General features: G+C 36.0%; 1 protein-coding gene across 10 annotated transcripts in view; it reads left to right on the top strand.

Moving 5' to 3' along the window:
* CACNB2 (calcium voltage-gated channel auxiliary subunit beta 2) overlaps nt 1-27,956 on the top strand; it is a 155,892-nt gene that overhangs the window by 100,574 nt on the left and 27,362 nt on the right. For 7 of the 10 annotated variants that reach the window (XM_015617705.3, XM_015617706.3, XM_015617710.3 and 4 more), the window contains exons 3-8: nt 12,265-12,387; nt 16,665-16,801; nt 18,661-18,737; nt 22,564-22,697; nt 26,094-26,174; nt 26,453-26,511. In XM_015617705.3, the coding sequence (XP_015473191.2) occupies nt 12,265-12,387; nt 16,665-16,801; nt 18,661-18,737; nt 22,564-22,697; nt 26,094-26,174; nt 26,453-26,511 (611 nt within the window). Of the gene's footprint in view, nt 1-12,264; nt 12,388-16,664; nt 16,802-18,660; nt 18,738-22,563; nt 22,698-22,842; nt 22,863-26,093; nt 26,175-26,452; nt 26,512-27,956 lie in introns of all 10 variants that reach the window. The other 3 variants (XM_015617712.3, XM_015617713.3, XM_015617714.3) reach the window with 1 other exon arrangement.

Genomic DNA, 27,956 nt, shown 5'->3' with positions numbered 1-27,956 from the left:
CCTATGTGAAAAAGTTCAGAGAGTAAAATAAAATGAAGACTTAAATATATTTCAAGCCATTATCAAGAAGTCTGTTCTTCTGCACACCTTACAGGCATTTTCATAACTTTTTTGCAATCTCTGAAAGCTAGAAAATAAGTAGTTTTCTTTGTTCTCCATTTTCTAAATCTTCCGTCATTATTGCTGCTCCTGGCCAAACTGTTAAACTTCTTTCAACCTTGTCTTGAAGTGCTGTGCTCAAGACAGTGCAGCACTGCTGCATGAGGCTCCAGAACCTCTCAGATTGATTGTTTTGGGCCATGTGGGCTGTATTCTTGCCTGCTCATCCTCTATGGGCACTGACTTCCACATGTTTGATGGTCATTCCTAATTGAAATCCAGTTCCTAAATCCTGTCATTAGGATGTTGAGTCAGTTAAGTGTTCTTTTCATACAGAGTTGATGCATGTCTGGCCATTTACATCTATCCTGGTAAATTTTGCTGTTTTTTCATTTATTTCATTCTTCCAGTTTAGAAAGATATAACTGTTTGTTGATTTTCCCCCTATTTGTTTCCTCTGTTGTATTCGTGTGACAGTTTCAGGGTATGAACTGTCCATCTTTTTTCATATAATTGAGTTTGTGCTTGTGCCTTTAATATTTTGGTGAGGACCTATCACTTTTCTGAGCTAACTTTTTCTTTGAGCTGCTTATACTTGAGGATGCACTCCAAGTATATTAAAATCTACTTTCCCATAGACCATTGTATTCATTCCCTTGTTATCAATCTTTCTTGACTGTTGTGACTTTTTTCCAGCTCCTGATCACTTGTTTTGTTCTTGCATGTTTTAACCAGTTTCTACCAACTGATTAGAAACAAACCTAGAGGAACCCCTTTTATTTTAACTCTGCTTGTGGTCTCCAGTACACTCAAAGATGTTATTCTTGCCCAGCTTGATTCCATTCTTCATAAATGTCTACATAGTTTAAGTATGCCATTAGGACAACGAACTCTCTTTATATAATTGGTAATTATCCAAATAAAACTCTTATCTTCTTCAGGCTTGATTGCTTATAATGTGTCTCTTTCATGTCCCTCCCTTGGGTTGTTTGTTTTGGCTTTTTTGCTGATTTTATCCTTAAATCAGAGTTTCATTGGTCTGTCTCACTGTTCATTTTGAACTTCAGAAAAGACCTGTATATTTGTTGTCCTAGACAACATATTTTTTTCTCCTATTTCTGGACAGGAAATGTTATCTTCTTCATGAAAATTGTGATTATGCAGTTATTACACAACGGTGTTAAAACATGGTTTTTGTTATGCAGTGGACTTCCATTTCATTTAGATACCATATTGTTGAGAATACAAACTGACAAAAAAAGTTTGTGTAAATTGTTTAGTGATACCTAAACAGATAATTATCTTCAGTTTTTAACTGGATGCAGATTAGGTGCACCATCTGTATTTTTTCATGTGAAACCAGTCTTTATAAACCCATCATGATATCAAACACTATTAGATAAGAGTTCAGTTAAATTTTACAGTGAATATTTGAAAACTTAAGAAAATGTTGTATTAAAGTAATATAAAAATTACAAAGTTGTGTAAAGTCAATATGGTGTTTATATTTATTCATTTTAAGCAATTTTTATTCTCATTGTGCAGAAAAGGATTAATTTTAAATGAAAACAAGTTAAACATGTCTTTTTCTTCCAGTGTCTGACACAAAAAATGACACAGACATTAAAACACATACTAGAAATTTTGACTTTGATACCAATCAACCAATTTTAAAAGTTCTTCATGCTAGCAAAAAAGAATATTTCTTTGGGATGAAATAAAAATTTAAAACAAGATTAAAATGTATGATTTAAGTAATAACACACTGATTTTATTGTATTTTGTCTTTCCTTCTCCACATCTTGCAAAACGGTTTTATTCACAAAACCCAGAAAATTTAACAGCACTGCAGCTCAATAGTCTACTCTTAAACTCCAGTTTCTTAATTACTATAAGTAAATATGGAAATAAAATATGGCTATTAATAAAACTAATTCAAATTTAAAAAAATAAAGAGCAGAAGTCCACCATCTGTCTTCCTGTGTCCCTGGTGTCACTTTGTGCACCTGGGTTATGCCATAAAACCATTTACAAGCTTCTGGTTGACTACCAACGATTCAGAATGGATTCCAGATCTCCTTGGAGTGTAGCCATGGATTTTATATAATTTTGATACTAGAGGAAAGACACAGAATTTTTTAGTTGTTCTTTTAGAAGCCTTAGATGTATGCAGAGTTTTAGTTGCTTATTAGGAAACCATATTTGGTGTCCACTAATGTTTTGCATTGCATGTAAAAAGGCAGAGCAGAGTGGTGCAGAGTGTATTGAGGATTGTTGGTGTGCACACTACTGCCCCACCAGATCCAGCGTGTGCATCACCTATTTATAGGGATAGGGACTTTGGGGGAAAAATCAGGAGAAAATGGGAGAAACAGGAAAAAAGGCAAGGGAGACAAGAGACTCTGATTGGCCAGCTGGAGAAAGAGGTGATCCCCCGCTGAGTGTCCTCATTCTCCTCTGGGTGCTCTCCCCTCTCCAGTACGTGGTGATGAGAAAGAAACTAAATTTTGGATTTCTCTGATATATACTAGACCCTATAAAATAAAAGGCAAGACAGTTTGGGGGTTGGAGGGTAGAAGGGCTGATTGTCATGCCCGTGGCAGTTACTTTCCAGGAGAACCTGCTGGAGCAACAGGTTTAGGCATGTAAAATGCTGCATGATGTTGGGAAGGTAAATGGCAGCTGCTTATGAGTAAAACACTTGTATGTGTGCTACCTGTTGTGTGTGGAGGAAACAGCTGTGTGCACAAAGGCAGCTGTGGTTGATTCCCTGGTCAGACTGAGCACAGGCTGCTCCACTAGCTTTGGTTCAGACTGAGGAGTTATGTCCTTGCATACGCACAGAAAATTCAGTCCACTCAGCCAAGGAAGGTACAGTAAATTTAAAAAGTCTAGAAGTCCAAATTAGAACTCTTACTGCCACTTCGTATTTTGATGCCATGTCTCTTTTCTTACAAAGACAAAATTGTTACAATTCTGTGTCATTTTATTTCATGTTTTTATAATAAGTCTTTCTGCATCCAGCCTGGAATTAAACCTTAGCAGTTCTATGGCTATAATAAGAGTAAGGTTTATTGCCAGCTAATGTTTCATCTGCTGGCTAGATGACTAGCTGTGCACCAGCTGCATAATATATTCTGTAAAGATATCATCATCACAGCACTTCACTCTTGCATCTCATACACCCACCAGGAAACATGTTTTATCTTGTGCTCTGAGCAAGGAATACAAATGAGATGTCTCAAGGAAAAGTAAATAAGACTATTAGGAAATATTAAAGTAAATAAGAATATTAGGAAATGTTAAAGAGAAGTAATTCTCTTTTTAGCTTGTTAGTGTGAGAGGGTGTTTTTGGACAGGGATGAGATGAGAGCTCCTACAAATCTTTAGGTGCTGACGATGGACTGCTTTTGGCACCGCTCAGACACAGAAAGGCCCAAAGCCTGGCTTTTAGCTGTTCTTTTGTTGGCTTCTCCCCTGCATGGTTCTTCCTTGTGTCAGCCATGGTTCCTGGCTTGTGTCAGAGAAGCCCTAGTACTGCTCTAGCTTAATTCTAAATCTTTGGAGCTTTTTTTTTTTTTTCTGGCAGAAACACATCTCCAGAACATATGAGCAAGGCCATGGCTCCTCCTGTACCAGGGCAGGAGAACTGCAGGGCAGCAGCAGCTGTGTTGATGCTAACCCTTCTGGGAGCTCTTTCATTCAGAGAGAGGGGACAGGGCTTGTGCTCACCAATGTGCACAGGCACAATGGTGGCCAGGCTGAGGGGTCAAAAATTGCCCTTTTGCCCAAAGCATGAAAGGAGGATTGAAAACACAAGAGATACAAGATACAGGAGAGCTATAATAGATGAAGTTGTTGATGTAGAATTTATTTTGCTTATATGTGTTATTCTGCCAGAAATATGATATTTGTCCTAATAGTTTACTTCGTGTAAACTTTGTTTTTTTAAAATAAAATTAAAAATTTTAGATAAAACTACATTCCTCATTAGTTTTGCTTGGAAAAGCTCTAGCTCCCAAGTTTCACAGTCGTTCTGCTTCCAGCAAATATTTGAACAGCAGAGCCAAAGTGTGCCTTGGCTCTAGTGCTCTGCGTCTTATGGAGTATTAAACCATTTGCAGTCTGTTAATTCTGTGCTGGAAGTTGCAAGGAATTTTTGGCAATGGATATAGAGATTTCAGTCATACTGATGGTGTTTGAAAATGTCAGTGTGACACTAGAAAAACATTGCCAAAGTGATCCTTTTGTTGTTTGTTTTAATTAAACATAGAAAATTGCACACACACATGTAATTAAATAGAAAAATGTACAAGCCGTGTATACAATGTCAGGTGCTCCAAAGGTAGAAAATGATATATTCAAAGTGTTTTGTGCTATCTTAGCTTTCCTGTGCAGATATATAAAGCCATAGACTTTATAGTCTGATTATATTTAACAAGTAATTAGTTGTTGATTATTTTGTTTCTCTTTTGTTGTCATGGGTTTGGTGCATTATCTCCCTGCTTGGGGGATGGCATTTTAAATCATCCCTTAGTGACCATTTGCTTTTCCTCTTTTGAACTGGGAACTTGATGGCAAAAATGAATCCATTGAAATGTTCTTGGATGCTATGGAGAGCTCCTTGTGTTTCACACATTCTTGGTTTTTTTGCAAGGAAAGATCCTCCTGTATTGTTCTTGATAACTACCTGAAAGGAGGCTGGTCTCTACTCCCAGGCAACCAGTGACAGGACAAGAGGAAATGGCAGGGGAGGTTCAGGTTGGACATCAGGAAGAATTTTTTTACTGAAAGAGTGGTCAGGCATTGGAATGGGTAACCCAGGGAAGTGGTGGAGTCAGCATTCCTGGAAGTGTTCAAGAAATGACTGGAAATGGCACTTAATGCTGTAGTTTAGTTGACAAGGTGGTGGTTGGGCTCAAATGTTGGGCTCAAATGTTGGGCTCATTGGTCTTGGAGGTTTTCTCCAGCCTTAATTCTTCTGTGATGCTGTGATTCTGTAGTGCTTCACAATATGTTATTGTGAAGTTAATAGTTAGACAATAATACTAAACAGAGTGAGGGCTAAGTTAAAGATGCCACCACCGTTCCCCTAAGGTCGACTCATTTCCACTTTTCCTAAGTCTGGGGTGTTTAACTTTCAAGTTTAACAAATACTCGTTTACCACAGCTTTGGATGTGCTGTGAATACGTGGTCTGTGTTTATGTAATCTGTATGTAGGCTGTCAGGGAGATTTGCAGTATAGATGCCATTTTAATTTAAAAATGAGAAGTATCTCAGATAGTTAAAGTCCTATATAAGCAATATATACCCAGGTGAGGTATAAGGTAACATAAGCTATGGCCATAAAATGTAATCATTTGCAAGGGGCAGGAGCTTTGAGGCAGCTGTAGTGTTTATCATATCCTTACATAACTTCTCAGTTTTAGTTCAGCTTATGAGTTAAGAGCTAATAGAACATTTGGCTTTTCAGACTCTAAAATATCATCCTTGGAACATGTAACGATATAATTCCTGGAAACAGCAGTCTAGCTACAAAATGTATGTTTTGAATAATGGAGGTTGGTTACTTAGAAAAACATGCTTAAAATATTGTATAGAAGTGAAACATTTTAACAAACATTAACCTTTGATTCTATCAGTTGTAGAGACTTTGTGATCCAACTGAAAAAATGAAGTGCAGAATTAAATATTCATAAATATTGGAACCAGCAAAAAACCTCACATGAATAACACTGAATTAAGAAACAATTTAAGCAAAACAGCATTTTTAAAAGATATTTTGGTAGTAGTGTCTATATTTTTAACCATTGCATTGCTGATTTATTTAGTGTTTGCTTTAGCTTGCTGTGTCACAGAATTTTGCTTTTCCTTGAAAAGTTTTGTTTGTGAAGAGCCTGAATATGTTACTGTAAATCTTTTCTCGATGTGAACCTCAGTTTAGCCAGAAAGCTAAGAACTGCTAAAATGCTGTCTCATAAGCTTAAGATGTCTCATAAGCCTAAAACATCGTCATTGTGACATTGAAAAAAGAACTTGAAATCCCAGCATAGTATTTTTATTGCAAATGACAGTTTTCATCTGTTGGCTTTTGCTGCCAGAATAAGCATGTTTTCAGTAAGCACAAACAGACTTTTTCAGCTGTGCCGGTTTCCAGCGGTTCCCGTTAACTCCCCAGGTGGGTGGTGTGGAAGAGCCACCTTTCTGGCACACTTGCATGCAGACAACACATGGCCACCGTTGAGTTTTGGCATTATGCTCTAATAAAAAAACTCTGCTCATATGAGAAAGCTTGGTGTGCGTCAGTACAGCTATTTCAGTCTTTGCTGCCTCCTGAGCTGAATGTCAACCAACATTGGTGACTCTATTAAAATACGATTTCGCAAAAGGAAGTAAGAAACATGACTTTCAAGCTGTGTGTGAAGATGAGCTAAAATAGTAACAAAAGTATCTCTAGAGAGTACTAGAGAACAAAAAAATAATTCTCTGAAATCTACCTATTGTTAAGAAAAAATGGATCTGGCAGACTCTCTTTTGTACCAGCTGGATGTGTTAAATTTTCCTTCTTTGCAACATTGAGAGCAGGCGTTGCTGTAGGAGGGATTCCAAGGAACTGGAAGGATTCAGAGGTTTCTTCAGAAAGTTTCTCCAATGATCCTTGATCCTAAGAAAAATCGGAATTAAGCTTTAATAGCTTTAATAGCTGAGTTTCCGTGTAGCAACGCTTACAGTCCGTGTTGAGTCCAAGCGGGAGGCTGATGGTGTGGGGGGCTCGTGTGACAGACACCTGGCTGGCTGCTCCTGCAGAAGGCACCAGAGAGCAGCAGTTGTGTCCTAGGCAAGAATTCAGAGAGCCAACCCTTTGTAAAGTAGCAGAGGAAGTGCTGGTAATGCCTGGACATAGTTCACATTGCCCTAATTTTGGAAACAGATGGGAAAATGTACTCAGATCAAATAATTTTGTGTTTAGCTACTTCTCTCCCAGACCCTTCTGAAGGGATCTTTGCTATCCAAAGCCATTATAATACAAAAGAGTTTGGATGTCATTATGCCACTGTACTTTGGCTGCTAGTTATTAACTACAATTGTACTGTGTTTTGTTCTCACACTGTACTTCTCAGCTCCTTTACTTTGTTGGAAGTCCTGAATACAACAGAAACTCTCTTTTTAAACTTACAATTAAAACTGATAATTGATAAATTCTACTTGTAATAACACTTCATTTTGCTTGTACTGGACTATAAAACTAGGTATTTGTTTTCTATTGTGTATTTCTCTGTTCCTCACGCACTGATATGTGAGAAAACCATAGTTCCTGTATGTTTTTTTCACAACCACAGTGGTCAAATACTGAAGTAAGATGGATGGAGAGGTTATGTTGTTCTGTCCTTGGAGGTGTTTAAGACTCATTGGGACACAGCCCTGAGCAGCCTGATCAAACAGGCCTTCTTTTTAGCAGGGGTTGGACTGAAAGACACCAGAGGCTCCTTCCTACCTCAATTATTTTGTAGTTCTGGCTTCCTACCAGGCTTGTTTGGTACACACACTATGGCTGTAAAAGAAAGCCTGATCTTTGCTGGCAAGTCATATTTTTCATCACTGCTTTTAGTGACATCTGTATATGTTCCTAATTTTCTGTTGGGACATTCATAAATTGCCATTGGTTCCTTAGGAATGAGATTGCTGAGCAGATGCTGGAGTCTGTTAGAGATTGGACAATTTCTTATGTCATTATTCTCCAGCAATAATCAGCATTTAGGACAAAAATTTCCTGTAAATTGTTTGTGTTCTTAGGTGGGTTTGATTTTTCTTTCTTGTGTAATGGGTGTATGAATTAGTGTACAAAGTAAAAAAGGTAAAATAGAAAAGTTCTTTTATTATTTTTCTGTTTGCATTCCCAAGCTGCTTTTGTGACAGTATAGGTTTCATAACATTGAAGATTTCTTTATAATAGTAATAAAAATCATGTAATTCTGTAAAACATAGAGGTTTTGAACTGCTTCTGATTTATATATTTGATTCTATGTCAAAATATATAGCAGGGCAAAATAAAGGAAGATGTTTTCAACGCAAGAGTCATTAGGTCATCACAGTGCTATTGATCTTTGTCCTGTGTGGAATATTAATATTGTTGATGGTGCAAATACTGTATACAGGGCTACTCTGTGAAAATAGTGCTGAACACAAGTCATCATCTGTCATATTTGCTCCCCACTAAGACTACAAGTGAATAGTTCAGTAGTAGCAGTAATCACCTTTCCTCAGATGAAAGAAAAGGTGACTTTTTAAATTTTCATGAGTGCAAACTTGTTAGTGATTTGAGAGACACCCATTATATTCATTACCCAAGAGAAGAATTATTCCTTGTTTTCAGGATAAGGTTGCATGCATGTGTGAAAAGTGGATAGGATGAAGGATGGATAGCTTTATGTAGGCATAGGGAGGGAATGAACTTCCTTTGAGACACATTTTTTGAACTTTAACACAGGCACCAACTTTGACAAGCATTTTGTCAAAATGGTAACTAATCATTTTCTGAGTCGGTTCTTGTCTTAGCTGGCACTGCTTTCATAAAGGTGCATTCTGATTTCATTTAAACTGGTCTAAATACAGAGGTGCCTCTACTGTGGGGGTGATGTAACAGAGTAAGAAATAAAATGGACCAGAGATCCAAGATCAAGCCAAATTTTAGATGTAAATGGTTTGGAGAATGCTTTCATCAGTTTTTCTACATCCTGGTAGTGGATGAGGAATGGAGATACTTTGATTATCAAGCAACAATTACAAAACTAGTAGCCATGAGGGAGATGACCTGTTCTGTGAGCAAATTCCAGGACAGAAATTTTGTCTCCTTGACTGGGATCCCCAGGGGCTGCCTTCACTGGGTTTATTGCACAGTATAAAAAAATCTGAAATTAGTTACAGGAAAAAAAAGGTCCTGTCATGTTTTAAGTACATTACTAGAGGACAGATTGTATTGTTTTGTTCTATTATTGAGTGAAATATTTCTTGAATACAAATTCAACCATGCTGGTACGAACTTGTTTATACTGACAAATTGACTGAAACAGATACAATGTGCAAATGCTCATGTTTACATTCAATACAAGTTAATTATGGCACAAAGAAATATAAGTAGTAAAGTGTAATAATACTGTAAATAGTATGAAATTTTTAATGAGAGTTGGTATGAAGATGTGTAAACTAAATATAACTTGTAAAGGAAGAGGTGAGATCCCGATACAGAAAGAGAAAATTTGGTAGGATTGCTCTAGACATACTTTATGTCGTTACCAAAAATATATCCAGCCAAAGTTGGTTAAACAGTTGTTGAATAAGATTTTGTTGATTTATGTTCTTAGTTTATATCAGGATCTGAAATTGGTTCATGAAGAACATCACTCCAGAGTGCGTTCCCTGCTGCCCTCATGGCATAGGTGCAGGAAATGTCCGTGGTCTGATTGTTCTCCTTGTGGGTTTATTAAGCTGGTTGAACGTTGTACATTTACAGGAGAAAAAAAGAAAAATGAGATGAAGGTGTTAATTTTGAAGATAAATGAACTATTCCAGGCTACTTTGTTTCTCTGGAGAGACACTACATATTAAATTTTTTAACATCTGTGAACATCTGTCCCTGTAGTCCAGCCTGTGGATTAACTGAGTGCTAAACTGACATCCCATTTTCATGGAGATTAAGAGAATGAACAGCAAATGCTTAACTGCTTTTACCCAGTCTTATTTTAGAACTGCAGGGTATGTAAGCAAATGCTAGATACATTTTCAAATATACATGTGCATGTGTCAAATATTTTTATTTTTTTTTATATAAGATCCTAATTACGTAACAACTGGGCTTTTTTTAGTTCAAGACAATGTAGTTCAGGAAAAGTACTTAATTTGATAATGCTATGAAACCTTCAGAATTATTTATTTATGTAAAAAGGCTAGCATTTAACTTCTAGAAATTAATTAGTTTTAAATATTCAATTAGATGAATTATTGTAGTCTAATCCCATGATAATTTAGCCTCCCTTTCTACCAGTGTGACAAGTATCTAAAATGGGACATACCATTTCTGTGATTATCTGTAACTCAATGTTCTGCTTTGTTTTTCTGATCAGAGTTTTCCTTTTTTTTTTTAAGGCATAAAATGACAGAGAACTTTTACTTGCTACTTTTCTTTCATGTTAAGATACTTCTGGAGTAGTTTCTATTGTATTCTTTTTCTTGGGTAGTCAGGTGTTATCTTCTAACAGGAAATTTTAGATCACTTCTAAGAAGTGTGTCAAGGACATTAACTTCCTGCAGAAATCTATTTGTTGCAATGCTGCTGAGATTTTAAAGTCTTAGTCAACCTAAAGTCTTTTATCCGCTGTTAGTTTTAGGAGTAAGTCACAGAGGTTAAACTTTTTTTTTTATATATATTTACTAGAGGATGTAGCAATGTGAGAATGGATAAGCAAGCATACTATCTCTCCTATCAGTGTTTGGCACAGATTGTTCCTTAATAGATTAATAGATCCAGGTTCTGAGATATATTTCTACAGTGTCAGGTCACTGTGACTTACAAAATGATCATTCTTAATAACAGGGAATGACTTACTTGATTATTTACTTTTTGATTTTAAGCATTGCTTAGGAGATTTGATAATTCAGTGTTTTTTTGTATCTTGAGTGGTGAAATTAGCAATAGCATAGAAAGCATCAACTCTATTAATCTGTAATTTTTATATTCAGGAAAGTTTTGAGGTTTTGTATGATTATTCAAACCCAGTAATTTATGGTATATTTTATTTTTAAGGAATATCCATGATATCACTGAATCCAGTGCCTGTGTGACTCCTTTTTTCATGGCATGACTAGTTCTGTAATAGTTTCGTATCTTTTATGTATGGTAACAGTGGGAGTAACATTGGGAAAATTATAGAGGAGATTATTAAAATATGAGCTTGAGCTGTTAGGAAGTGGACATTCCCATTTTATCAACACTGCAAGATTTTTTAATTGATGTGCAGAAATCACCGAATTTTAGTTTTGGATGATTTTTCTCATAAATGCTCAGTTTCAGAAATGTAATCACGAATACATAATCATATCAGGATTCCTTTCAGACCCTTTAGCTGGTTATGACAAAGTGGACTAAAAGTTCAGCCTGGAGTAGGACCGTGATGGGTCCTAAGGATGCTGTGTGATAATCTCTGTGAGGAGAGCAAGCTCAAGCTGTTGTTCAGCCTAGAATAAAGAAGAAAAAATGTTGTTCTCCTATAAAAGGGTTGTACCTTTGAGAAGAGGAAACCCTTGGTAGCTGTAGTCTAGGCTGAGCTGGATGGCACTTCCTATTACCATATCTGCACAGAGAGGTGCTCAGGGCTGGTAAGGAGAATCTGTGCAGATGTGGGGCTTCTGTGACTCTTCTGGCAGCTGCTTCTTGGAAACAAAACTTTGGAAAATCCTCTAACTCACTGATGTCAGCTAGCAGCGTAAGAAAGAGTTAGGGAAATAAACAGATCTCTCTGGCCAGTATTTGGTAATGACATGATGATCTCAAGACACTTCGCTCCGTTCTCAGAGTGCAGTGAGATAATTTGCTTAGGCATCACTGGCAACTGCTGGCACCTCTCCTTCAAATTTGCAATTTCCCCAAGCAGTTCTTAGGGGCTGAGGCTGTGAGGGCTGCACTTGTAGCACCCTTAGAATGATCTTGAGGTGACTGGCACATGGATGCCCAGACAAGAATGGTGTGGAAAGTGCACTGCCACACTTTGCAGCCCCATTGTCTGTGGAGCTTAGGTTTTGTAGCTCTGGAAAACCTACCTCTTGCGGCAGCACACAAACACAGAACTTGCAGAAGAACTGCAAGCTGACAAAATTATATGGATTGCCTAGCGGACTGTGATTACTAATTACTGGTTTGACTTACCTCAAATTAATTCAGAGCTCTGTCACTTACTAAAAATCCGTATTCTATGAAATGTGCTGATATTAATAACTAATGTCAGTGAAAACTAGTCTTTATTATGTTTGGCATGGATGCATTGAGAGCTCTTTGTAATTTTTATGATTTTAAAAGCATAACATACAGAAATCATGTCCTGTGTAGATGTTTGTATGTATGTATGTGTTTGCAAGGGAAATCTTCATGATGTTCATCTTTTATTTTGCAGTCAAAACCTGTTGCATTTGCAGTTCGGACAAATGTTGGGTACAGTGCAGCCCATGAAGATGATGTTCCAGTCCCAGGCATGGCCATCTCATTTGAAGCTAAAGATTTTCTTCACGTTAAAGAAGTAAGTAAAACCAGAGAACTTAGTGAATCACTCTTTAAGGGAATACTTGAGTAATAGTGCTACTGTTTTGCAATGTTGATAACACTTCACATTGCCAAAGCACTTTGCAAATGTTAAAGAAGGTAACAGTATATAAGGAATTGAATGTTCTTTTAAATGCTATTCTTGTAGAAGCAATGGCACAAATTTCTTACAATCAAATTAATGAGGATCAGAAAGCAAGTACTTTTCTTCTCTAGTAAAAATCACTTATTTGTAGGTTTAAATGCCTAGGTCTGACTATTCAAAGATTAAATATTTCTGGGTTTTTTCTAATCTGGTACTGTGAGGGTTTGTTGTGATTCAGCAGCTAAGGGTTGCTTCTCTTTTATTTGTGTAACTGCATCTCAATTAACATCAAAATCCTGAGGTCTCTGATTTTTTTAGTGAAGCTACTTCCCTGGCACAGACAATATTTAGTTAGCAGTTACATGCTGAAGAACTGGAATGACGTTTCCAGATAATTGCAACTGTCAATAAATGAGCTTTGCATTTGCTGCATTTGTTTTGTTTTCCTGTAGTTTGGTTTTGACAATTTCAAATTTTTACAGTTTCAAACACCTAAAGTAATTTTCCTTTTCTGCTCCTTGCAAGACACTCCCAAACAAATAACTTCCACATGCAGGCCCTCCTCTGTAGCCTGCTGCTCCCTTTTGAATGACTCCTTCATTTTAAAAGGTTTCCTAGCTTTTGGTCATATTCCATTGTGGTTTGTCTCTAAACACCATGGCCCATCTAGATATGGAAATTTGAAGGAAAAGAAATAGAAAGTGAGTTTAAGGTTGAGAGCAACCTAGACATGCATTTGAAATTATGTCTTTGCCTCATTTTAGACTATGAAAAATCCCTCAGTAGTTATGATTGATGATGCACAATGATTCTACTAGCACAGGTGCTTTGGGGAAGAAAGAAACATTCCTAACACAAAGACAGAAATACAGGCAGACAGAGACTAAAGAAACACAAGAAACAGACTTGGCTAATGATTGTCATTTTCATTTATATTAAACACACCAAAAAAAGAGAATAATTTCAATTCAGCCTGTATATGGTGAAGGAAATATGTTCTCTGATCATAGTGTGAAAGAATTGTTCTGCTCTGTCTTGACACAAAAGAAGAGATGAGCAAGCACACAGTCCTGGAAAGAGAAAACCATCAGCCTTCTCCAGTGAGTCTTGAGCACTGGAAAATACGGCTCAGTTTGGTTAGATCAAATGGTTTTGTGTAGTCATCTATTCCATCTGCACTTCAAATGAAGTGGTAATCTCAGACTTTACATCAGGTGTTTCCCCTGTTTCCATATAAACCAGACACATAGGGTTAGAAGTTTTCTGTTAAAAGTTAATGCATTTTTCTTCACAGCACAACTCAGTCTCAGATGTATATATATGTGGGAGAAAATCTGGATGGAAAAGTCTCCTGAACTTCTCTGCATCTTCAAAATGCCTTGAAAGGAAGCTTAGCTCAGCTGAGTTCTTACATTGTGTCTGCATGCAGCACTGAGGGGTGGAAAAATGGATTAAAATATTCTTGAAGCCCCAGGTGTAATAGAATAGGCATTCTGTGCTGATTGCCTTTAAAAACACCTGGTTTTCTCTGTAAGCTGTCAGGGAGAGGGGGTCTTCTGGTGCTAGTCCAGAGATGGGTTGGGAAGGGACCCTGGGACCAGGCCAGCTGCACTGCTGGAATGGTGAGATGGGAAGGGATCCATAAGGAGTCAAACTTGAAAAGGTTTCAACAAGGAGTCAGACTTGGACTTAGATTCTTGCTGTTTGGCAGCAGCTGTTGTGTCTGGGTGGGTTGAAGCTCCTTCAGAGGGTGCACCAGGCTCAGCCCTTCCCTGTGTAGCCACATCCTTCCCCTCCATCTCTGTGCCATGCCCTGCTCATCCTCCAGGGCTCTGTATCCATCAGGTATTGCTCCTTCAGTACTTCTGGTGCTCCCTGCAGTTAATGCTGGGGAAACTGAATCGTCCAAACTTTAATTATTTATACAGATTAAAGAAAAAACATATTAGACTATAAAATGCAGTGTTGCTTATATGCTTTATGCCTAGTTTGTTGCTAGAAATAAAGAAAGCGAAGTTAATCTCCAGTAGCTTCTGCCTCCATAATGGTGGACCAATGCTGTCCTCTTCTTGTCTCCAAGGGCTGTTCACCAGTTTGTGCTGCTGAGAGGGCTCAAACAAGAAAATCCTCAGTTCAAAATGTACATGGAAAGTGTAAAGATGATTGAGTAAGATGAAAAGTGCTGCAGTGATTGAGTATGAGGAAAATTTATCTTCATTATTAGGTTACATTCATTAAAATTCAGTACACATAAGGATGACGGATCCCTTCCTGCGTGAAAAAGCTGCTGCATCACAGTATCTTACAGATCTCTTGAGGCTTTGGTCATCGTTTTGCGTTGTGTTTAATTAATTTTTGTGTTTCCCTTGACACTGCAAACACAGGTGAATTACAGAGAATCACTCACCCCAGCCATCACCTTGAGAGCTGGACACCTCTTTACCAAGATTTCAAAAAAAAATTTAAATTAGGAAGTTTTATGTGTGGTATTATTCACTTTAAAAAGTATCTTATACTCCTTGTATATGGATACAGCATTTATCTTTGAGACCGTGCAGAAGTGTATTCCACATGCTTTTATTTCTTTATGAAGAAATTCCTATGGATTTAGGATTTTTATTCTGTAATAAAATTAATATTGTTGTGTGGTAATCTGTTGTACTGTAGGACAAAAATAGCATCTGTTCAGATTTTAATTTAATGGTGGTTTTTAATTTTCTGTCTCTTTCTTTTACCAAGTTAATGATTTAGTTAGCCTTTTGTAATGAAAGGTTATAATTTTAATAGTACATTTCAGTTTAATACAACTTTGCGAAACTGCTATTCCAGAGTAGCTCCCTATGAAATGCTGGTATTCTCACTTTCTTACAAAGGCATCCCATTGGATGAATATTATAGATTTCCTTATGTTTTATAAGCTTAAAAGTGATTTTTTTTTAAATCTCTATTTTATTTGTTAGCTGGAATATCTCTTAGTCTCAAGCACCATAAGATTTTTAGAGTTGCCAAAGTGAAAGATAATACTGCAATATAGGTTGTGTATCACTGATCCACCAATGGTGGTAAAACTAATTTATTTTTAGGGGAGCCCACACATTTTACAGGTTTTACTCCTAACTGTACACTTGTTAAAGCTACTTATTATATAATTAAATATGCATTATAATATCTACATTAATAGTTTCAGATTCAAGAAGGCTACTTTCTTCACATTCAGGCATTCTCTTAAAGTTTCGTAAATATTCCAAATTACCAAAAATTCTTATTGGATGGTAGTTATTCCCATAGAACACCAAAAATATTGTGTGTGGGCCCGTAGTGACCTATTCTCCTTCAAAAATGGTGAATAAATAAGAATGGAAAAAGCAAATAGTTCTGCTGTACAGACCTTTGCAAAACAACCAACCTCCCCCACACATGGTGGGGAGTGTGTATGAATAAAGGTGTTCAATTAAAGTAGTCAATATCTCATATTTAACAAAGCTGCAAGTCAGTTAATTGGACTATCTGGTGGTCTTGTGTAATTGTTAGGCTGTTTTACTTATCCAAAGATATTCATTCCTTGTGGATCTATCATAGTAAGTTTAAGATGCAGATCACATGAGCTATCTGAAGTAGGTTATATATAAGCAGCTGAATTCAGTCATATTTCAGAAGGCTTTAGTGAGAAGTGGGGGAATTTAAGAAGTAGTATTTTTTTCATTTAAACAGAGAACTGAATAAAATAGAATAAGAAAAATAGATTATTGCAGAGCTATAAAAATTGTAGCAGTAGGTGAGAGTAGATCCTAAGTCTCTGGTGTCCACCAAGGAGAACCATGAAGGGAGAACAAAGGCAGCTCTCATGAATGAGAGAGGAAGACTATGAAGCAAGAAAAAATAAAGATGGTGAAATGGGTAGGAATAAAAACCAGAGAGAAACATGAAATCTTTGCAGGAAGGTTTCCACTTAAGTACTGTGGATTTTCATAATTTGAAAGGAATAATTATTTTAATGCATTTCTGAATATTACCACAATTCTTAATTGCCATAATAACATAGCACAGTGATTAACTGCCGGGAAGAATGACAAAAAATAGAATAGCTGAAAATTAAATCTAATAACAAAGTTATCCTACATCCAGTAATTTCTCAGCATGTTACTTTTTTTTTTTTTTTAAATCTGTAGAAATTTAATAATGACTGGTGGATAGGACGATTGGTAAAAGAAGGCTGTGAAATAGGATTCATACCAAGCCCAGTCAAACTAGAAAACATGAGGCTGCAGCATGAACAAAAGGCAAAACAAGGAAAATTCTACTCCAGGTAATAACAAGAAATCATTGATAATAGCAACATTGTCTGTGACACAACTTGGAAATTGATGCTGTGTATCGGTCATATATATGCTTAATTATTGTTAATGGCAGCTACAAATATTTTTAATCAATGAAAAATTTATATATATATTTAATTATATATCTGAAATAATTATATAATATATAATGAATTATATTATTTATTATATAATATACAAAATTGTTTTTATATATTAGATTGTTAATTCATAAGCTTATTAGTGTCATTGCTATTCGAGAGGAAAAAATAGATATTTAGATGGGTGATCTGTGGTGGCCTACAATTGAAAGAGTTTCCTTCTTTTTGTCATAAAATAGTTGCTAATATACATTGCAGTAAGTACATTTACTATGTGCTAGTAAATTTTTTGACTTAAAATTGATTTATCTAAATTTTGTAGCATGTTTTTACTTGTTTTGATGATCTTGCTATTTCTAAACACATTTAAAGCTCATTTTAGAAATTAGAGAAAATGTTAAGATTAATTTACTTGTAAGCCAAACCCAGTGCCTGTTAGTTAGCTCGTAGGGAAAAATAGTCTTGTCAAATTCATTGCCTAGAAATACAGTTTTTAAGAGCACTACATTTTATGGAAGTTTCATGTCACGTCATTTGTTATCTCTGACTGCAGTCATCATTGCATAAGAAAAAGGATTGTTTCTAGATATTCTTAACAATACTACAAGATTAATGTCACCTTTACTGTTGAATTCTTAATAAAGTAGTTTTCTAGTAACACCTGTGGAAACAAGTGTCACTTGTTCCCCTTTGAGTATAAAGGAAACAAATATTCCCAGTGTATTTGAGTGGGATGGACCAAGAGTTGAGCTAGGAACCATTCAGGAAACCAGAAATGCTCTCCTATCTACATAGGAAGGGCAGCAGTGTTTGTAGGTCATTGTCTCGAGTAGGACACCGTGACTGTGCAGTGCTCAGCTGCATTCACCAGCTGTGAAATGCCTTTCCCATGAGAGTGTGTCCTCAGCAGAAGGATGCTGGATTCCTTATTCCTCCAGTGACACTTCTGGGACAGCCAGATCTGTCCCAGTGATTCGGTTCCTTTCCAAATCACAGAGGCTTCCATTCTTCAGAAATTCTCGCTGAAGATAACATTGTCCTACACCACAAATGCATTTACTTAGTGCCTATTAATATTTTAAAATAGAGGAAGTGGAAAATAGTGCTATCACATGAATTCTTTGAAGAGTGAAATAACCTTTCTTACATCTTTTCAGAGCTTTTCTCATTATGGTAACTGAAATAAAAAAGACTGGAAGTGGTGTTTCATTTTCACAACTTGGATAGGTTTTTACAAGGCTGAACTTCGCAAGACCTTAGACTGCTTTAACTTTGAGAAACTTTTTTTCTTAAGTGCTAAATTGCATTGAGAAAGCAAAAGAATTTGTATGTTAATTAAATTGAAAAGATGATAAACGCAGTCTTATCTTCATTAGGAATTTATCAATAACTCCTCAGCTAAAGGAAACAGATATGCTCACTGGCTTAAGAATTACTCTTACTAATGGGTTGTAATATTAATTAATATATACTAGTAGCCATATTAATTATTGAATTGTATTAAGATCATGAGGAAGTGAGAGCAGCAGAATGAATTGCACAGCAGCACAGGAGATATGATTGATGTTTGCAGTTCCTCAGGTCTCAAAATGTACATGCATTTTGTGTGAGATGTATATTTTATACCACTGCCAGAAATACTGTTTGTGTCACAGCTAGCATCTCATTTAAAAAGCAGATAATAAGTAAACTAGATTAAATACTGAGAAAGCTACAGAACTTCAAACTAATTTATTACTTTACTTCAGTAAATCAGGAGGAAACTCTTCATCCAGTTTGGGTGACATCGTTCCTAGTTCCAGAAAATCGACGCCTCCATCGTCTGGTGAGTAGGTTGTGAACCCCTCAGTAAAGAGACTCATGAACCTAATCTGTTAAAATTCATGGATCTTTAGACCTCCTCTTCTTATTCCCCATTCTTCATAGCTAAAGCCCTAGGGATGTGTTACCAGATAAGGCCGGTTTGGGGTGGTTTAAAGTGTCATTTTTGAAGTAATGGAATCAATGCCAGCAAGTTCAGGCAGTGATAGGGCTGTTGAAGCACAAAATTCCCTCTTTGCTTTTACCACAGAGTTTTATAGCGAAGACATAATAGATCTGTGAGACTGCATTACAGTAGGATAGTGGAAGGTTTCGTCTGGTCTGAGTACTCCTACTGAACAATAAGTACCTTCTTGTACAGGAGAAAAAACAGCAATAAAAATAGAAGTTCCTGAGAGGTTTCTGCAGTAGCATCAAGAAAGGCATTATTTTAAAACATCAGGAACACTTAGTTTCACAGTTCTGATCACGAGGGTGTGCTTCACGTAATTCTAGGATAATGGATATTTTTTGCCTTTGACAAATTTTTCAAAAATACTATTTTGTACATAGAGCATCAACATACAGATTTAACTTTAGTGAGGTTGGATTCAATATCAAATGATATGAAGTAAATACATGTCAAATGGGAGGATGTTGGCATTAGCTCCATAAAAAAAGCACAGCAGAAGATCACAAAAATAATTTCTATGGAATTCAGCTACTGTGTTGCTGGATGTTTTATCTTCCCATGTTTTCTGAAAACAGAAAATATTTATGAGTGTTACTAGTGCCTTGTATACTAGGGCAAAGAGATGGATCTTCCAATCATATTCATTTATATGGAGTCTGGTCTACAGAGCAGGCATCTTAAAATGAGCCTGAAGATTTTAAAGTATTTACTTGGTCATTTAAAAGGGAGACAGAGAAATTAAATCATGCTTTGGTAGTGGCTTCATTTGTTTCAATTAATTGAAAAATATATCTGTCTTGTGAAACCTTGGATTTGTTAGTAACAACCAACTTTATTACAATTGCAGTTTGTTTATAAAAATTCCGCCTCAGTTGAACTTCTCTTTTGTTTTGAAAATATTGTATTAGTTTACTAATGTGTGTCTTTAACAAGAGTGTAGAACACACCTTAATCTTTTATTTTCTGATGGCTTTAAACTGATATATTTACTGTTAAGGCCAACTTTTTCAACAACTGCATTTCTGTAGTAAAATTGTCCATGGACTTATATTGTAATCTTAGAGCATCTGAAATTCTGTAATAATATTTGCTATCAGAAAAACACTTGAAGATCAGTATATATATATTTCCAGAATGTTGCACAGAATTTAGAGTTAAAAGCACAGAGATCACCTAGATTACCAGCTGACTGATTGCTACCCATCCTCTAATTTTCATTGCATTGAGTTGTTTCTTCAGATACTGTCTTTCAAGAGAAAGAAGGAAATCTGTTAAAGTTTATTCAGTTACAGTGAAGATTTGGAAAATATGTATGGATAGTGCACATTAGCTTGTTCTGTGATCGCAAGATTTTGAGTTTACATTATTTTTTCTTAAGGCATCCCAAGAAAGGTGAAAGAAGCATAGTTTGTGACTAAAACAAGAATTAAGTGACTTCAAAACACAATGCAGTTATTACTACCACACCTCTATTTGAAAATATAATCAATTGTAAATACATCAATTATTTAATGAGTTGAAGAATACTAAGTTAATTTCATTTTTTCACTTTGAGTCAGGGATAGGGTTTTTTCAATATAAAATAGTGCCACAGAAAAACCAAAACAAAACAAACTGACAAACAAGATGAAGAACCAGTGAGAAACAAATGAAAGAGAGGCTCATATCCCTTTAAATAATCAATATTGATATAGCAAATAATCCATACAATCCTGTTAGGCCACCAAACTGGGTAAGAATAATGCCGAAAACGACTGAAAAAATCCCAATGAACTAAAGATAGTTAACAGTAAAAGAACTGTCACAGGAGATGTTCCATAGTGTGAAGACTGAAAATGAAAAAAGGAGATATTGGTAACTAGCTGACCAAATTCTGCATTTCTTTCTTACAGGAAAAGCTTAAGGTAACTGATTTTTCTTTACTGACAATTTCGGTTGATCATAGAACCAAAGGAGTTTTAATATGTCTTGTTGTGAGTGATTTGCAGCATCTGTGCTGGCCTGTATTCAAGAAAAGATAATATGTTCTTTTTTTACTTATGAAGAGGATGAAGGAACAGTGTTGCTAGAAGAAAATGTTACATGATTTCTGTGGCTGTTTTTAGGAGCAGGATTATAGAAACAGGATGCAGATCTACTCACTGGGTTTTTCCTGGGAAGGGCAGACTCAAAAGCACAGTAACTCAGGGAATGTCAGGTATCAAGGCATTATATCTGTGGATAATTCAAATGGGAAATGTACTTTATGCAAACAAAAGAGATCACTGCCCCAAGTGTCTTTTTTATCAGTAGCTCCATGTAGGCTTGACAGAAATATTTATTTGTTACATAATTTAATAGCACATGCCACTGTATTAGTTGGTGTCCCACTCATGAAGCAGATGAAATCAGGTCACTAAGATGGTTTCATAATAGTTTGCAATGATTAATTAAGGGTTTGGATAAAGTCAATACAAATGATTCTGCTTACAGATCTATTTAGGGTTAGGCTAAGTTCGACATAATGGCATGGTAAGATAAACATGTGTTACCAGAGGGAGTGCAGAGGTGGGTGAGATCTTCACACACGAGGGGGGTGTTGTACATGTTTGTGGTTCAGTTTTCTGCATCCACTTGCTTTCTGAAGACAAGCTTAAATCACTACTTAAGATCAGGATTAATTGTTGTAAACAAGAAAGGTTTTGTTTGGTTTCGTTTTGTTTTAGATGTTGTTGGCAGGTATCTGTTCTACTCAGCATTCAGGATAATATGACTTTGCATTTTGAAAGTGTATTTATTACTGAGTCTGTGAGGATTCCTGTTGAAACTGTTACTACTTTCTTGCTAAAAGGTATAAATAATTTGTAGTTATGGTATAAGCACTTTTTTTTATATTGATTGTATTATGTAGATTGAACAGCAAAGGTTTATTGTATTCACTTCCACTTAACCTTGCCTACATCCTCTCTCTTTAAATAGGATCCATGTCTCTGAGCCAAGCTGGGATAAATTTCCTTTCTTCTGCTATCGATTCTTTTTTGTTTTCATTTTATTAGTAGATCTGTGTTTAATTATTCCTAATAAATGTATCATATGAGCACAATGCATTTTTATTTACAGAGATTAAAAATGCCAATTGTAGTCCATCCCGAGATAAATGTAAATAACATTGTACCACTATCTGGCTCATTTTGTCATCAAAAGTGATTTTTCTTCTACTTCTTCATGTCCCATAGACACAGTAGTGACATTTCAAATTTCAATTGATGATACCCATTTTCAATTAGTGTTCATTGCTATAAAACAATATAAATGTTGCTGACCAAGTTCTGTTGTTTACACTGGTGGAAGTCTTACCTATTCCAGTGAATACTTTGGATTTGTACCAGTGTAATAAGGTCAAACTTGGCTGTTTGACCATTTTGTAAATTTTACAGTAGCTGTTACAGATTGCCTTCTGTCTTCTAATCCTAGTGTACTGTACCTTTAAATTTTTCCCTTTGTTTTATTGTGTTTTTTTTTCTCATGGTTCACTTTTAATTTTTATTTATTAATTAATTATTTATTTATTTATTTATTACTCTGGACAGTTTTATTTCTCTTTACCTGTAATTTCCTTTTTAACCTATCTTTACTTTCCCTGTCATCTGATAATTCTGAATTGTTTGTCTATATATAGCTGTAGACATAGATGCCACTGGCTTAGATGCAGAAGAAAATGATATTCCAGCAAATCATCGCTCCCCCAAACCCAGTGCAAACAGTGTAACATCACCCCACTCCAAAGAGAAAAGAATGCCCTTCTTTAAGAAGGTAACACCGACTTCCAAGCTCCCATCTGTCCACCTGCTCACCTGCACTGCGTCGCATTTCTAGTCCTGTTAACTGTCTGTGTCCTTTGACAAGCCAATAACATGCATGCTTTGTTGTTCTTTGTTTCTTTTCCATGCTGCTGTAGCTAAGCAGAAGCAGAAATCGGTAAGTTTGTATCGACACTGCCTGTGTGTATCCTGCCACTGGCATCATTAGCATTATGACTCCAGATTAACAATGCAGCTGTTCTAGAATTAAGGATGGAGAGATGTGTTGAGCTGATAGTGGATTCATTACAGGAAAACAGGCAAAAGTTCAGTGTGTCTGTGAAACTGCTATGTACTTATCCTTTTTGATGGAATAATAGGACACACTTAGAAGGGCTTCTAAATGTTTGAGAAAATTATTTCTAGCATTGTAATACACCCCTCTAGTGCATGTTTATTCTTTCTATATCTTTCTTAAGGTTTTTTGTTTTGTTTTTTTTTTTTAATTACTCAATCTGTTGAAATCATTATTGGAATCTATCAGATACTCAGTTTGGACTTAGGAAACAAATTGTCAAATTTGTTGTGTTTTTAATTTTGTCTGTACTTAAGCTTATAATTCCAAGCTCACTTCCTAAGTGAAAAGTCTGCAAGTGCACAAGACCAGTGGAAAACCTCAGACTCGTTTCAACAGTTTACTTCAAGTTTTTTCTGTTGTCATGTATAAATTATCAGCCAAATCTTGCCATCCATCAGTGAGACTTTTTTAGTATCTCAGCTATTGGAAATGGTACTGGTGGTTCCCAGGAGAACTGATGTCTCTCCATAGATAACCCAGATAACTACAGAATTATGCAATTGGCATCCTGTTGCAAAAAGCTGCAATACATTTTTTAGGACCTTCTCTGGAATAAGTTAGCAACACACTAGGTAGCAGCCAAACTCTGTAGTGAAATACTACATTTTGACTTTTTTGTTTTAAAATCTTTAGTCTTCATAGCTTTCATTCATTTGGTTTTAACCACTCACTTAAATCTACAGGTAATAACAGACTGTTATAGTGCTTAAACAGTGCCAAGTGACATTGTTGTCCCTGCTGTGGATGCTCTCGTGTTTAATAACTAGATCTTTGTTTCTGTCTCTCTTTTCTTGAACTCTTTTACATAGTATTAAATCCTTCTCATTTCCAAAGTCACTACTATTGGCTTCAGTTTGGTCTGTTAAGCCTGGTGTGAAAATCTACAGCAGGTTCTTACTTCTGAGTTGTTTCTTACTTAATCATATTTTTAATTGGATAAAAATTATAGGGAAGATTAATACATGTTGACATGTTATCTGCATAAGCATCTTGCAAAGATGCAGCTTCTAGATTAACTGCTTTAGACCTGGATGAGGTCTTTTTTTTAATTTGTGGTGCCTCTTTTCTTCCATATAAGAATTATTACTATTGTTAATGGAGTTTGTAATAGTGACATTTACAGTACGTACTTCATGGCCTTCCCAAAGTAATCTGCATAGTCAAACCACTGAATAAAAGCCATATTGTCAAATCTGCCAGTTTTTATTCTGAGTTCATATTTGAACTTGAATCTGCAGTGAAAGCTGTCTAGTTCAGTACCAGTCTCTTAGAAAATCTTACATTCTCTACTGCTAAATTAAAGAACTTAAATGCTTCCATTAGATCAGTTCTACTCAATTTTCTGCTGACAGCTTCATTATTTTAAACTATAAAGATTAGAGAAAAAAATGCCCACTGCAACAGATTTTAAAAATACCCATATTCCATCAAATAAGGTAATTTCTGTGCTTGCCCTGATCGTTGGATACCTGGTTAACTTCTAGCATGAATGCCTTTGGTTAAGTCAACCACATTAAGACAAAGATCTGTTGCATCAGGGCACTCATGCTAAAAGCACTTGCACAACTGTAATGAATTTTTCTTCGAATCTGTCTCAAATACGCTTAGCAGATTATTAAAAATGTTAGCAAGAGCAGTGGAGGGCTGTTTTTGGATACAGGCCCAGCCTAATTGCAGGCATTTGCTTTGAAACGTGTTGAGTCAGATTGTGTACTGTGAAAAATAAATTCATTTCACATGCTTATGATGCCTTGGGCACTGGTATTCATTCTCATGTTATTAATTATCTAGTGAAACTACAGGTAACAAAAAACAAATTACATTGAGGGACATTCACAAAAATGTTTTCTGTGTTTTAGACTGCTTTAGACTGCTGCTTGTGTAGCATTGCGTGCTGTCACTGTATAAATGTCTGTCTTTGTGGGTTTGTGTTTTGGAATGTATATACTTATTTTAATGTTATTGCGAAACACCTTGGGATACATTGAGTTCTGGAACAATGAACAATGTCTGTATTCTGTGATCTTGACTGATGTATTTGTACTATGTAAGCATTGGAAAAATAGATCTGGCATTTCTTTTTCTGTAACACCCACACGTTTCTGGGTTTGGATTTAAATCTTTTTTTCCCCAAGACAAACCAAAACCTTCCTTATGAACAAAAAACTCTTTTTTGTAAGACCCCATTCATGGAGATATATAATGAACAGCCACTTACTAAAGAAGAAAAAATACCAAACTCAGTAGTTTATTTTTTTAAATTCTATTGTGATAAAAATATAAAATTTTTGCAGTCCTTTAAACGAGGCAATTTTTTTATCTCTGTGTGTCAGAATACTTTTCTAGAAATTGTGTATGATACATCAGTTAGTATTTTGGTAAATATGGTACTACCAGAATCCATTCTTGGGTGGTGACAAGAACTTCCCAAAGTGGAAGAAATGCTATCCCAAGCTCTGCTTATGATAATTCTCTAGAAATACTAACTTGATCAGTCATTACTTTGATTTAATTTGTAATTGAATTGTGGATGCAAATGTGGATGTCAGACTAAGTACAGCCATGGGAATTTGCAGTGATGTCACAATGTTATTTTAAGCAATGGGCAGATTTGAATGTTAAAAAAATAGATGGTTTGTGGGCTTTTTTCTCATCCTCTTTTATTTTTCTCTTTCATAATTTCCTATATATAATTTCTGTTGAAAACATCTGTAGAATTTACCATTTCAATCAATTAGTTGTTGGAAATAACCTTTTAAATTTACGAGTTAGGAATTATGCAGTGGGAAATGTGCATGATCCAGAATAAGAGGTTTTAACTATCCAGAGAAAATATGAAAACAGTAAGAAACCCTAAAGTCAAAGAAAATTTTTTTCTAAAGAAATCCCCAAACCTCTTTTGTCCTTATCTTGTGCTACCAGTTTCTGGGAAAAGTTAATTAATCTGAGATTCCTGTGACATTGCTGGAAATTCAGAGTTCCTAATACTGTAAAGAGTATATAACATTTTCTCTAGGGGCCATGATGCTGAAAACCTTTTTTGTTTTGCAGACAGAGCACATCCCTCCCTATGATGTAGTGCCTTCTATGCGACCAGTAGTTTTAGTGGGGCCTTCTCTGAAGGGATATGAGGTAATTGACTCAGTGGTCTTGTTTTTGACAAAATACTGTGCTTCATTTGTATTTGATAATTTATAACATAGGCAAACATCAGACAGCTTTTTACTCCTATGGAATAGCTGCTTACTTGTATTTTATTTCATGTCAGAATTGAGATTAAGAATAAGTTGTGTTCCAATCCTGTTGTTCAGATACAGGATTTATTGTCAGCTTTATTATATAATAATATTAGCATTAAGTATTATGAATTTCCTGTGTGATTATTAATTTGTTGGTTTTTTTCCTTCTAGGTAACAGATATGATGCAAAAAGCATTATTTGATTTTTTAAAACATAGATTCGAAGGGCGGTAAGTACTTTGCAATGCAAATATACTTCAGGTTCCATTTGGGTACTACCAGGTTTTTAAGAAATAATAACACTGGACAGAATTCGGAATGATAGCCAATTCCTTGATCAGTGGACTATAGTGTGGATTGGAAGTTTCCTTGACAGAACATGCAGAGGCTGTGTTGCAGTGGGAAGTGTTCTGGGGCATATATTTGTTGAGAGTGGAAGAAAGGATGTCTTCTTCTTGATGACTGTGACATGCACACTCCAAATTGCTAGATATTTATCTACAGATTAAAAAGTTATTTTAAGTATTTTTTAAGTGATATCTCATCAATGCTTCCCAGGTTTTGAGCAAACTGACAAGAGCCACGGTTCCTCCTCAGCTCTACTTCCTTACTTGGCATCCAACTCAGAAAGAGTGATAATGGGATTCAGACTATCTGGTGTATGGGATTGTCAAACTTTTGATTCCTCAAGCTAGGAGCTTGGTTTGACAGTAGTTCTGGACTCTATAGTGGGAAGTTTCAAAAGGACTGGGATGAAGGGGTGGGGCCGTCCCCCACCTTGCTGAAATCTGGTCACCCTTGGCAGCAGAGCGGCTGCACTCGCTGGGTTCTGATCCGAGTGCAGCACGCTAGGCTGTAACACAATGGGATTTGTATTTGAGCCTTCAGGCATTTCCGTGGTGCAGATGTCAAATAATAGTCTGTCTCTAAAAGCATTGCCCTGGTCTATAACTCCAACATCACAGACCCGTGGAGCAGGCATCAGATGCATTCTCCAGCCATGATTATATTGGTATTGGATCAAGCTCAAGATTAATAGGTTCTAATGGGATGATAGTGGGAGGAAAAATTGTGAAAACAGGAAGATCTTATAATAATATCTGTAACTTCAAGGAATATTCTATTTAGTTTGGAAGTGGGCAGATCCATAACACTACACTGTGCGTCCTGCTGCTGTCAAAACTTCGAAGAGGGAGCTTGAGTTTTGTGTCAATATCTTCAGTCCTTTAAAATACCAGGCATTGTGGTTTAATCTGGTGGATTTTCTCAGTCAGAATAATGATGTCAATGCCTAACCACTCTCTATATTAGTCATGATTGTCAAACACTAGATAACACACCTTCAGAATTGGAAGTTAACAAAACATTTGTTGCAAGCAGAAGAGAATTATTTAATCTTTAAGTATTTTAGAGCATGTCAGATTTTCAGTTGTAGATCCCATTGTGGCAGGGTGAATCCATAAATACTCCAAATAAAATTTATGTCTATAGTAGCAGATTTGAAGCATCCCAAACTTCTGTAGCAATTGGAATCATTACTTAAGGTCCTGAAAAAATTTGCACCAGGGATTCTCAAATTCATGCTACTGCTTTGAATGGCCACACTGCTGTCCCTGCTCTCACTGTAATTGTTTTGCAATATGAGCATACACACCCTTTGTTTTGAGGGCAGATT

The sequence above is a fragment of the Parus major genome, chromosome 2 (assembly GCF_001522545.3).
Source record: "Parus major isolate Abel chromosome 2, Parus_major1.1, whole genome shotgun sequence".
Taxonomy (NCBI): Eukaryota; Metazoa; Chordata; class Aves; order Passeriformes; family Paridae; genus Parus; species Parus major.
The sequence above is the reverse complement of the archived record's forward strand: the minus strand, read 5'-3'. Positions and strand labels throughout refer to the sequence as shown.